General features: G+C 49.0%; 1 protein-coding gene across 6 annotated transcripts in view; it reads right to left on the reverse strand.

The window, feature by feature from the left end:
- The window catches only part of FGF13 (fibroblast growth factor 13), a 469,640-nt gene that overhangs the window by 98,046 nt on the left and 359,182 nt on the right, over positions 1-12,412 (reverse strand). Inside the window, exon 1 of one of the 6 annotated variants that reach the window (XM_045471976.1) lies at positions 1,119-1,161. The exons of the other annotated variants lie outside the window; for them this stretch is intronic. Coding sequence (XP_045327932.1) covers positions 1,119-1,146 — 28 coding nt within the window. The 5' untranslated portion in view covers positions 1,147-1,161. Of the gene's footprint in view, positions 1-1,118; positions 1,162-12,412 lie in introns of those variants that run through there. 6 annotated transcript variants of the gene reach the window in all.

Raw genomic sequence — 12,412 nt, forward strand, 5'->3', positions numbered from 1 at the left:
ATGCAGAACGAACCATGGAAATGATCCCTGAAGGTATAGTCTTTAATTCCATGAACGAACACAAGCCACCCAGCAGTTTCAGGACAGGTGGAAGGATTCCGAAGAAACAAAACTTGCAAAGAGTAGCCACTCATCTGAATGAGACGGTCTAGCAAAATTAAACGCTCAGAGGGGTCAGCATTCTCTGGGATCCGCTGGAGTTCAATGATAAAGAAAGCGCAGAGGGTTTCAATGAAAGCGATTGCTTGATGAGGCTACTTCGCTCAGAGGATACGAAACCTGGCAGAAAGTTTCCCCAGGAAAAGAGGTCATTTTCCGTTTCGTTGCGTGCTAACATTTCTCATCAAACAGTATCCAGTGGAGTGATTCCCACCATCCCAAAGAATCCCTGTCTTGCTATTTGCAGAGGCTCGAAGCTGGCCGCTCCAGCAACCTTCTGTCATCTTGTTTTTCTCCGTGAGCCCGAGGCTCTTGGGCGTTGGTTCTATTACCTATCTGCCGCAGCCATGGAGGGACAGACAGTCCCCCGGTTTCGCTCAGACATTATGAAGTGCCTATCTTCCGTGATTTCCCTGCAGATACACCTAATACAATTCTCCGAATTAAAGTGATTGTGTCCACCTTTCTTTCGCTCTATGTTGCCTTCTCTTTCTTTCCTTTCCTTCAGCTAAAAGCAAAGTGCATTTAAAGCTCACTCTATTTATTGTTTTTTTCTTCCTGTAGAAATTCAAATTAATGTTTTGTGCTGTCTGCAGACCAAATGCAAATCTGGAGGGAGGAAATCTCTCTCGAATCCGCTAGTGTCACAGTTTTCTAAATATAAATAGGACTTTACACAGACAGATATACACATTCACTCTTGTATAACAATATCTAACATTTCTCTTAGGAAAAAAAAAAAAAACAACAGACAAAGGAAGCATTTTTCAAAGAGTCTGCTCAATATCCAAACATCATGGGGTATGGGGGAAAGTCAACAGCCCTTGTCCCATCCGGAAAGGAAAGATCTCGACAGAAAGAGACCCGGCATGATTTTGTTAATTTCTATCAAGACGTTAATGTCCAGGATAAGCTTTCAAATCTATGCCCTTCAAAAACATTGCTTAAATAAATCTTACCTGAATACGACTTCCTTAACAAAGCCATGCTTCTTTGTAAGCTGGTCCCACCCAGACAGTTGCTGTCTACATTTGGAGCAGACACAGAGAAAGGAGATCGGAGAAAGTTTAAGGCATATCTAAAGTATTCTCCAAGGTACTGGCCAGAAACATCAAGCCCATACTCGCGGTATAGAGAGATCATTAATGGGCATTAGTGACAGACCATTATGACTCTCACAGATCATTAATGATTCATCATGTAGCAGTATTCTTCTGGCAATCATCAGACCATTGCTTGGACGCAGATATAAGCTTCGCCCATACTATTTGCTTAAACTTATTATTTCCAAGCATAAATTTTTATTTTGCCTTCTAGAATTACGAAAAATGGTCTGTAACAGGATCCCTCCGCACATTAGAGGAACTTCTGAAGCTAGCTGTCTTCTTTGGTAGATGCTTCTCCCACTGTCAGGAATCTTGTAGTCTGAAAGGCTCCCCAATAGCTTTTGGGATATAGAAAATGTGTCTTTTATTTTGAAATTGAATTATTGATGAATAGAAAATGCTACAAGCAAAACAGACATTTAAAAGAATTACAGTTACCCAATCCTCTGTAATAATTACTTGTAAAATGCTGAAATTCTACCTGACTTTTGAGTTTCTTGCCAAAAAATACATTTTCATATCGGAGTCCTTTGTTAAAAATTCAGAGACTCTACCATGAAAGCCTGTGACAAGGCTTTCAGCTAGTTACAACAAAAAGCAAGAAACGCAGACCATTTTAGCATCTAGCCATACATGTTACTGAAGCACTCAACAACAGTGTTAATATAGGAATGAAAATTTTAAGGAAAGGCGAAACCCCACACCAAATTGCCATTCTTTTTATTTTTGCCTTATGGAAGATCCACTATTTTGGTTAAAAATGGAAATGAAAATGGAAATTTAGTTATTCCGGGAGCAAATGAGTCTTTCCTATTGAACACATTGGATTCTCCTTCTGTGTGGCTCTGGGAAAACTTCCCTTGAGTCAGAGAGAAAGGAAATCTGTTTCGGGGTCTGAATATCGTCACTATCAATGAATATTGAAGAGTTACTGACACCCACAAGGAGCTATATTTATTGAGCCCCATCACCCATACTCAGCGCTATAGGGAAAGGGAGATTATGTCTCTCCAAAAGCATTCCATAAACTTACATAATTTTTTCCCCTTCAGCTTCTCTGCATAATCAGAGTTGCCTTGTGCTTCTCTGCCTCTACTTTTCCATCCAACACGAGGAGTGTAACAGACAACAGCTGCAAGCGTAAGCCCTTCCCAAAGGGATCCAGCCTCAAGCGAAATTGGCTTAGCTGTAAGGACGGGATTTCAGCAGCAGGCAGGGGATGGAGAAAATCTGTTCTGCCCTGAAATCAAACACCCTCCCCCCATTCCCTCCAGACGCCCACAGCCCAGGGGCCAGCACATCAGGGGCCCCCGGAACCCAAATGCGCCGAAGAGTGGTTTGTCAGAGAGAGACCCTGCGCTTGGTTTTTATGCTTTCCTGTCCCCGTTTTTAAATTCTCAACGATTTTTCAACACGGGGCAAAACTTTTGAACATATTCATTTTGCACCGGGCCCTGCAAATTATGCAGCCAGTCCCGTCCCTTAAGAAGCCATTCGCTAACTAATCAGCTCAACTTAGAGGGGCCGACGATCAGCTTCCAAGGGTGACCACAGGGTCTTCCCCGCTGCCCTTGGACTAGGAAGCCGAGCTAGTCCTCAAGCCACTAGGCAGACAGCGGCATATGCTCAGATCCCTGTTTGCAAACCAAAATGGCTAATGGAAGAATTTAGGCTTCAGGGAGCTCCTTACACAGGAGAGATGCCAATTTCCTTCAAACAAAAATAGAAAACCCTAATATGGAGGCAGCGTCTCTTGGCCAATATAAGAGCTCTTAAAAAAAAAAAAAAAAAAAGAGTATTTCCCAAGGGGCAAAATGAAGTCATCCCAAGATGAGTGGTCTCAGGTCTAATCAAGAGACTGTCTTTTAGCTGTGCCGTCGCCTCTCATGGCCTGCAGGGGGCCTCACTGGGCAGCGCGGAAGGGGGTCCCCTGGGATGACAGCAACTCAATCGTCTGATGTCTAGACTGCACAGAAATAAACAAAGCAAGGGCCAACATAGAGCCAAATTGCAAGGCAGGTGAAATTTATGTCTGCTATCCCGTGTCTCAAGCTAATTCTCGGCCGCTCAGGGCCCTCCTGTTCCTCTCCAGTTGCTGTACCTACCCCGCAGGAGTAACCCCCCGTCGCTCGGCAGCCCCCTGGGGGCCCCTACCTTCTCTCGCATTCCGTCTCTACCCTACCTGTTCTCTTAGTCCTCCCTGTGCCTGACCTCGGTCGTAGCGCCTGCCCGTTCTACTTGGCCTCCCGGGGTGACATTTTTCCATGTCTTTAGTGCTTCTTTATCCACACCCGATTCTAAACCCCAGGATAAAGGGCGTCGCGGGAGAATGGCGCGTTGACACATGCATATTCGCAGCTTGCAGGGTGCAGCTTGGCACGGGTGGCCTTCACTTCCTTTACAGTCGTTTTAATCCAGATGCAATCAATGCTGGGGGTCAGCGCGCAGTGCCGGGTCGCTCACCCTCTTCTAACAGATACCGTCGGCGACTAACTCCCTCCACCCATCAGCCAAGCGCACCCCGCCAGAGTCACCATCCATCATCTGCCCCCACGGGCAGAACGTGACCCACCGGAAACTGACAGACCCAGTTACCTCGCCGGGCAAGTGGCCTTTCATCCCGGCCCAGGAAGCTAGGGATCTCCAAGCTCTCACTGCATTGTGGTCAAGTGGCCGGAGGAAGCTTCCTGCCGTCCTGAAGGCCCCCAATCAATGCTCTGCCCCCCTCTTAGGGCCCAGACACATCAAACGCAATAATGCCCGATATTTAATCATGTCCCATTAAAATGCAAAGCCCTGTCTCCAGGTCCCCTTGACACTTTTAATTGTTTTCAAATGTCTGGAGAAGCCGAGGTAAACAGATTTGTAGTGCATTGTTCACTTGCTCGGCTACCACAGCCTCTTGGCTAATTAATAAGGGCATTCGGCTGCAACTGGGCGTCTTGGCTGCACCGGTCCCTCCTCCTGGTGGGATGAAGTTACGGGAAGGAAGAGCTTATGAGAGGAAAGGCAGATGTTTTTTATTAAGAAGTACCAACGAGTGGGACTTTTGTCTGCACAGAAAGCAACACTCAGATGCTGGGAGCAGCTTTATTCATCATTGCCCAAACTGGGAAGCAACCAAAATGTCCCGCGTAGGTGAATGGATGAGTGAACTGTGGTCCATCCAGTCAACGGAATAGTGTCCAACGATAAAAAGAAACGAGTGACTGAGCCAGGAAAAGACACGGAGGCCCTTTCAATGCGTATTACTAGAGCAAAGAGGCCAATCTGAGAAGCTGTATACGTGTGATTCCAACTGTAATGACATTCTGGAAAAGGCAACAACAGCCAAAAAAAAATGGAGACGGTGAATCCTAATGTGAACTACAGACTGTGGGTGATAATGATGTGATGATGCAGGTTCATCAACGGTAACAAATGTATTACTCTGGAGGGGGTGTGGATAACGGGGGAGGCTGTGTGTGTGCGCGTGTGAGGGGAGCAGGGGCATATGGGACATCTCTGTACCTTCCCCTCAATTTTGCTGTGAATCTAAAACTGCTCTACAAAGAAAAATAAGGGGGCGCCTGGGTGGCTCAATCATTTAAGCATCTGACTGCGGCTCAGGTCATGATCTCACGGTTCTGGAGTTCGAGCCCCGCGTCAGGCTCTGTGCTGAGCGCTCGGAGCCTGGAGCCCGCTCCCGATTCTGTGTCTCCCTCGCTCTCTGCCCCTCCCCTGCTCACCCTCTGTCTCTGTCTCTCTCTCTCTCTCAAGAAAAAAGTACCGGGTACCTAATATGTTCCAGGAGCACATGTTTTCTCATTGAATTCTCACGACAACCCTGTCAAGTTTTCTTTGCTATGCTTTTTGTTTTTGTGGATGAGGAAACTCAAGCTAAGTGGGGGGGGGGGGGTCCCTGCCCAAGGTCACATGGCTGGTAACTGGCTGGAATACTGCCGAGGGTTTCAAAAGCTTACTTGGTGGTCAAACTGGGAACCCTTTATGGTCTCTCCCAATAGAGGGTTTTTGTAATTCCATGTCCCTTCTCCTCCATAAAGCAATTCCCAGCGCATCCAATTGCCTGAAGCTCACCAGCCCTGCCCATGTTTCCCTTCTTATGACAGTAAGGAGTCCCCGGAAGGAAAGGCAATGCTGTACGGGCAGCCCCCAGCCCAGTCGGAAGACAGGAGCCACTTGACTGCTGTCCGCTACCAAGGGCCACACCCCCCTCTCATTTTCTCAGAGAGTAGCAGGGGCCAAGACGCAGCCGGGGAGATCCACGGTGCCCCCGACTCCAAGGATCACAGGAGTCCGCTTCAGGAACAGCCCCCTGGCTGTTTTCCCCACGGCTCAAATCCTATCAGCGCCACCGTGGCTCTCCTGCACAAGAGGCACAGGCGACACCTTGGCCACGCCCGGGAACGCGGCCTCATTGAGTATTTTAACGGATGGCCACAACTGTGCGGAAGATCGGTGGACAGACTTCGGTGATAAGCATGGCTTCCCTGTGCTATTACAAGAATGAAATAAGAAATTCACACAAAGTGCTTATTAGGGCAGGGCCCGGGACAGTGTGAGTAGTCCGTGGAAATGAGTGCTCTTCTCTTCCCCTTAGTCCCTTCTGGCCCATCTGCTTGCCTCCCCTGTAATCTCGTTGTGATCCTTCCCGACGTTTCTGGCAGCATTTTTATGGAAACTGATCAATACGCAAGCAATCCACGAACCCCGAGTCCTTACCATGTACCTTTTGTCTAATGAACATTTGCCCACATGCAGAAGATACGGACACACATATACAGAGCTCAGAGTCTAGAAGGACTTGAATACAGTTCATAAGAGCTATGACGTTGAAAACAAGATTTGATTTGCCTAAGTCACTGGTTACGCGAACTACTATACTTCCCAAATATTGACCGTGCTGTGCTGTGTGTTCTGCCGGGATGGGCTCCAATCAAAGCTGAACTAGTGCCCACGTGTTTGTGTGCTCTTAGTAACAAGAGCCGACTGATATCCCACCTCTGATACTTGGACAGGTCTTCTGTGACAGTCTACTCAGTGTCAGGGTTAAGAGCAGCATGGCACATTTTATTCCGCTCGATTCTGCGTCTGACAGCATCGTAAATAACACCTACACCTGTCAAAAAACAGATTTCAGATATACCACAAATCACACACCTTTCAACTTGATGCCTGGATCTTTAACGGTGCTAGAAGTGTGCGCGCGCGTGTGTGTGTGTGCGCGCGCGCGCGCATCTTTGGACGCACGCGCGCACACACGCGCATCTTATTAGCGGAAAGACTTGTTCCAGGCAGGCATGATTTTCAAGCATGATGGGAGAGTTCTTCACTTCTTGCGAAACTGTACGCAATGCAGGGAAAATAAAAAAGTTACTTGGTTTCTGCAGTTTCTCTCTGAGGGAAGAAGAAATTAATGGAGAATGGTTTCTCTTTGTGTTCGGAGCACCCCCTGGTGGAGAACCAGCATATTTCAGTCGCATATTAATCCTCCCACCCGCAGTGCTTTTTATTTTCCTCTCAAGAGCTTTATGGAGGGAGAAATGAAATATTTTGATTTTTCTAGATTCATAGCTCATGACCACAGGAACAGAGAATCCAATTACAGTCACTTTTGTTCACTTCTTCTGAAGATCCTCTTGGCCGATTGAAAAATTAATGTCAAGTACTTGCCTGTTTTAGGGAAACTGCCTTTTCACTCATTCAGCAAACATTTCCTGGGTGCCTATGATGTGCTAGCTCTTTTCTGGGTGCTTGCGACACAGGAAGAAATAAGCCTGGGTCCCTGCTGGGGAGGAGCTTGTCCAAAGTTGAGAGGTAACCGTGAAAAGCCATTTCTGGAAGTGCAAGGCTGAGAGGCTGAACCAGGCCTGGTAAGACTCAGAGGTGAATGGAAACCAGACAGGCTTCATTTTTTTGAGAGACAGCAGGAAGAGAGGGAGACAGAGAGAGAGAGAGAGAGAGAGAGAGAGAGAGAGAGAGAGAGAATCCCAAGCAGGCTCTCTGTGCCGTCAGCACAGAGACCGATGAAGGGCTGGATCCCACGGACGGTGGGATCGTGACCTGAGCAGAAACCAAGAGTCGCCCGCCCAACCGACTGAGCCGCCCAGGCGCCCCGGGCAAGTGGGTTTTATACCAGCCGGGATAAGACTGCTTTCAGACAGGTGACTTGGCTGCCGCGTGGAGGGCGGGAGGGGAAGGGGTAAGCCTGCAGACTCCGAGCTCTGTCAAGGGTTGTATTTTACTGCGTGGGTGGAAACGGGACTTGTCGGTTCCCCCTGAAGACCCCACTGAAGCCTAGATCATTCTCTCCTTAAAAAAAAAAAAAAAAAAAAAAAACCCTGCTTTGGCTGACTCCAAAACAATCGAGTTTTGGGCTGGGGAGAGGGGCAGGCAGTGATTTTTCAGGCAGTCATCTGAGCTGCTCTTGTGGCCCACACCGTGCGCGTGGGCTCCACTGGTCTGTAGGCTCACCAGGAAGCAACGTACTTGAACCCTGGCTCTACTCCTTTGGGAGTACAATGGCTCTACTCCATTGTAAGCTCTGCCTCCTTGGGCCTGTTGCCTTGACTCTCTGAGCCTTGGTTTCCTCCTCTGTGAAACGGATACAATAATTGTATCTATCTTTAGGGTGGTTATAAGAACTCAATCAGGGAATGCAGAAGGCACTGGCTGCAGCGCCTACCACGCAGTCAGCAGTTGATGAGGGCTGGTTCATTTCATCTTTCTCTTCCGTGTTCGGCGAGGCCGGGCAAACGGGTCTGTGGGATGGCAGGCATCGAAGTCCCATAGGACCTCTCCAGGGTACTCTACCTGGCGCTGGAAGGCAGGCCTGTCTTTGCAAGGTGGCCTCAGCAGTTTGTTTCCTGCCTAACGGGAGCAGCGTGTAAGGTCCACAGATGGGAGTTGAGAACAAGCCAGGTTCTCATGGTCCAGAGGGCCTGGGCTTCGTAGCTGCCAAATCTCACTGGAAAGCTCGGAGCCTGGAAACAAGGCTGGCAGCAGGATCCTGTGGGATTTCTAAGTTAGCCAAGAACGAGACCGGCGAACAGGAAAAGGCCCGGCCAAGATGGGAGGCCAAGTGGGTCTGGCATGACCAAGAACGGACGGGTAGACTGGTACAGAGAGGGAGACGGCAGGGCTAGGCGTGGACGAATTCCTCGAGTCAAGGCGCGCCTAACACAATGGCTTTTTACAGGATCGTCCCAGACTTAGCAGTCGGAACAGTGAGTCCTGCGAATGCTAATCCGACCAAGGTCCTCTGACTGAAAAGATCCTGTGACCAGTCGGTTTAGGAAAGGCCGTTCACCACACTGGCTCTCGGAGACTCATATTATACATTCGGCTTGCTGAAGGTTCTAGTAAAGCCTGCGGTAAAGAAACCCATGAACTGTGAGAAACTTCGGGTTACACATACTAATTTGCCCCCAGAAACCTTTATTTCTTACAACAACTACCAATAGTCCTGAATACTCAGTGAACAAGACGTAGAGTGCATGCCAGGCTAAATGTCTCCCGGGCCCTGGAGTCTTTAGCCAGGGTTGACAGACAGAATCACTTAGGCCCCTGTTAGTGGCCTCCCAAGGGCCCAAATCCCAGGCTGGCATTGTATTCTCAACCCATGTATCAGGTGGTGACAGGGATGGGGTCAGCAACTCCGTCGCTTCTGGTATTTTCTGGTTTCCAACTGGAGCTCCCTCAGGGAGATTTTGAATGCCCGGTACCTAGAAAATGGTCACACTACAGCCCTCGAAGAAGGCATTCCACTTGACCTAGACAGAATGGAGCTTCTGGGCCTACCGCAGCGATTCTAGACTCCTGAGGTAATGAAGGATGGAAAGGGAAAGAATTCAAATATCATTTCGGCAGCCCAAGGGTTCCCTGGGATTTCCACTTGTCCCTGCACTGCTCCAGAGGCATGAGCTTCCTCCTCGGACACGTGAGGTGATGGAACCCAGGTAGCTGGGTCATAGGCTGGGGTTACAAGTACCCTGGTACTTTTGCTGCAAGACAATTTAAATACCGGGCTTTGTGGAACCGCACACGTTTTTGTTAACCGTGGGACGCATACCTGTTATGGACTGAATTGTGAGTCCCCTCAAATTCCTGGCCCCCAATTTGGAGATAGGGCCTGTAGGGAGGTAATGAACGTTCAATGAGATCACGAGTGTGGGGCCATAATCTGATAGGACTCCTGTGAAGAGAGGCTAGAGCTCTCGCTCTCTCTCTCTCTCTCTCTCCCCCCTCTCTCACCCCCATCCCCAGCCTACACAGAAGAAAGCTCTGTGAGGGCACCGTGGGAAGGTAGCCATCTCAAAGCCAGGAAGAGAGGCTTTACCAGAAACCACTCATTACAGCACCTGTACCTTAGACTGCTAGCATCTAGAACTGTGAGGAAACACATTTCTGGGGTTTAAGCGACCCGGTTTCTGATATTTTGTTATGGCTGCCCTAGCACTATTTCTCGTAAAGCGTATATAACGTTGCCCTTTCTTTTCCAAACAGCCCCACCGAGAGGACAAAACAGCAGTCCAAACTTGTACAAGTAGATCACGCTTGGTCAAGCGGATACAACCCGGAGCGGTTTAAAAACAGAAATGCAATTTTAATGAAACAGAAACGAGGCAAAATCGCAGTCTCCAAATGAGAAGTGAAACCAGCGAACACTTAACGAGTGCCTAATCTGTACCTGGCTCGGCGGTTGGCTGTAAGGGGCTGGGCTGGGGCGGAATAAAATCTAGTCCCTTCCTTCAAGGAATTCAGTGTTTCGTGGCAGAGAGAGATGAGCAAGCACATTTAAAAAGCAAAGGAGAAGTTCTGTGGCACAGAGGTGGGGCGTCTAACGCACCTGTTTGGGTTTGGCAAGTGGGGGTCTCGGAAGGCATCCCAGGGGAGGTGATAATAAGCTGAGACTTGAAGGAGAGCAGGAGACAATCCGATGAAGAGAGTAACTGCTCCAGAAATGGGCAGGACCCAGAGGAATCATACAAAGCCTCCGCCCTAAAGGAGCTCTTAGCGCCCAGGAGACAGACCGACGCGCGCCATCACCTTACGAGGCACGAGGCATCATGACATATGAAAGCACGGGGCGGGGCACCTACCAAACCCAGCCTCCGGGGTGGCCAGGGGAACCTTTCTCAGGGCAGGCGGTGGTGGGATCTGGGTTTTGAAGGCCAGTGCTCATCGGTCAAGTCAGTTGGGAGCAGGTAAGAACACGCGTCGGGCTAAGAGAATGCCAAGCCGAGGCACCAAGTACAAAGACGTCCAGGCTTGAGTAGGTCTGACCCAGGGAAGAAACGCAGGCAGTCTGGAATGTTCGGAGCACAGGTTTCCGGGAATGGCACGGGCCACGCAGCTGTGGGGTTGCTAGGGGCCAGATCACGGGGCGCCTCGTGGCCCACATGATGGGGAAAGCCATGGGACACAGTCCTGTATGCCGAAGGGAAACATGCAAGGGTTTTAAGCAAGGGAGAGACCCGATGTGATCGGCATTTCCAAAAGATCTCAGTGGCTGCAGCGTGAAGACCAGCGCAGTGGCTCCAAGTGCAAGACGAGAGGCAGGGCGACCTTTGAAGAGGATGGCAGTTGTCCAGAGAACACCTTGAGAGCCTAAATCAAGGCAACAACACCGTGAAGAGGGGAAAAGGCAACAGCCTTCAGAGCCACGGTGGCCGCAGCATCGGTAGAACCTGGCTATAGACTGGAGCCGGAAGGTGAGGAAGAGGCAGCCGGCTGTCAAGGACTATTCTAGGGTTTTCTGGACGGTTGGGGTGTTGTCCTTCATCAAGACCGGGCCTCTTGGAGTTCGTTTTCCCAATTTTCTGTTTTTACAGGTGAGGAGACTAACCTTGCCCAACATCACTCAAAAGCGATGGTAACTGCAGTCATGGGGGCTGGCGGGGGGTGGGGGGGCGGGCAGTGAGATGAGACGTCCCAGGGGGGATTCGCAGAGTGAGAGGAGGTGTAGCAGTAGTGGCAAAGGAGACCTCACTAGCCCTGACCTCCGAGAAGCCACACGCAGAACTGTCCGCTCCCCTGAGCCCGGGCTCCTGAGGCTCGCCAGTCTTTGCATCGTTTGGACCAAAGCACAGACCGTGGATCGAATTTAAAGCATCGTTTTGTGAACAATTCGTTTTCCAGACATTTATCCTCTGAGGCTATTTCTCATTGTCAGGAAAAAAATCAAAGGTATCCATGTTTGAATCGGCACCTCCCATGACTCATTTTTATTGATGATGATTTGTTTTTACAGTTGAAACAGGAAAAGAATTTTCAACTCCGAAGCCTGCACCCAGAAAACCGACCACGTTAGAGGTTAGCTTCGATTTTCACACATTCCCTAGGCACGATTTTACTTTTATATATTTAATGCATCCGTTCGTTTGCTCATACACTCATCAGGTATTTACCGAGAGCCTTTTGGGTTCCAAGGCTCTCTTCTAGGTCCTAAGGAATTCAAGCAATCATTCAACTCCTGTGGCAGCGTATCTCAAATTTTTGTCTTTTCCAGGAGCTACACGGTAGGCAAAGCTCTCCTTATCTGGAGTGTTGTTTTCCCCTTGCTCTGAGTTTCTTGGCCACCTCCAGGAAAAAGGGAGGCTCTTTGTCGGTCCCTCAGTTTCAGGCGTTAGATAAGAATATAGGAAATGAAGCAGGAATGTATTTTATTGGTAGAAATGAAGCCACAGGTCCAGACGTGGTCTCCCTTTTGATGGCTGTGAGCCACACTTGTCATTTTTTGGAGCGCAAACACCAGACTGTGTCTGAATTATCAAGCATCTCCCTTCTCGGGAGGCTAGAATTTCAGGAGAGCCTAATTCAGCTGAAACTAAACCATGCCAAACTGTAAGATTCCTTGACATGACTGTATGCATCCTATACCTGCCCTTATCTTTTTGTTTTTTTCACTCTGATCTTTCTAGTCGTGTGACCAAATGTGGGCCATACTTGAGCCTGAGACTTAACTCTGTGGAGGTCGGTTTTTCTTTGGTGAAAGGTCTCAAGTTAAGAGCCACTATCAGTGATCTACTGCGGAAGCTGATTACGTTAGACAGTTAAGGTGTTTTACCACTGTCGGAATAGCTAACAGATTACTCCTCACCCCTGTCACATGAGAAAAGCGCGTTGCCAACATAGAAAGGCATTCA

The sequence above is a fragment of the Leopardus geoffroyi genome, chromosome X (assembly GCF_018350155.1).
Source record: "Leopardus geoffroyi isolate Oge1 chromosome X, O.geoffroyi_Oge1_pat1.0, whole genome shotgun sequence".
Classification (NCBI taxonomy): domain Eukaryota; kingdom Metazoa; phylum Chordata; class Mammalia; order Carnivora; family Felidae; genus Leopardus; species Leopardus geoffroyi.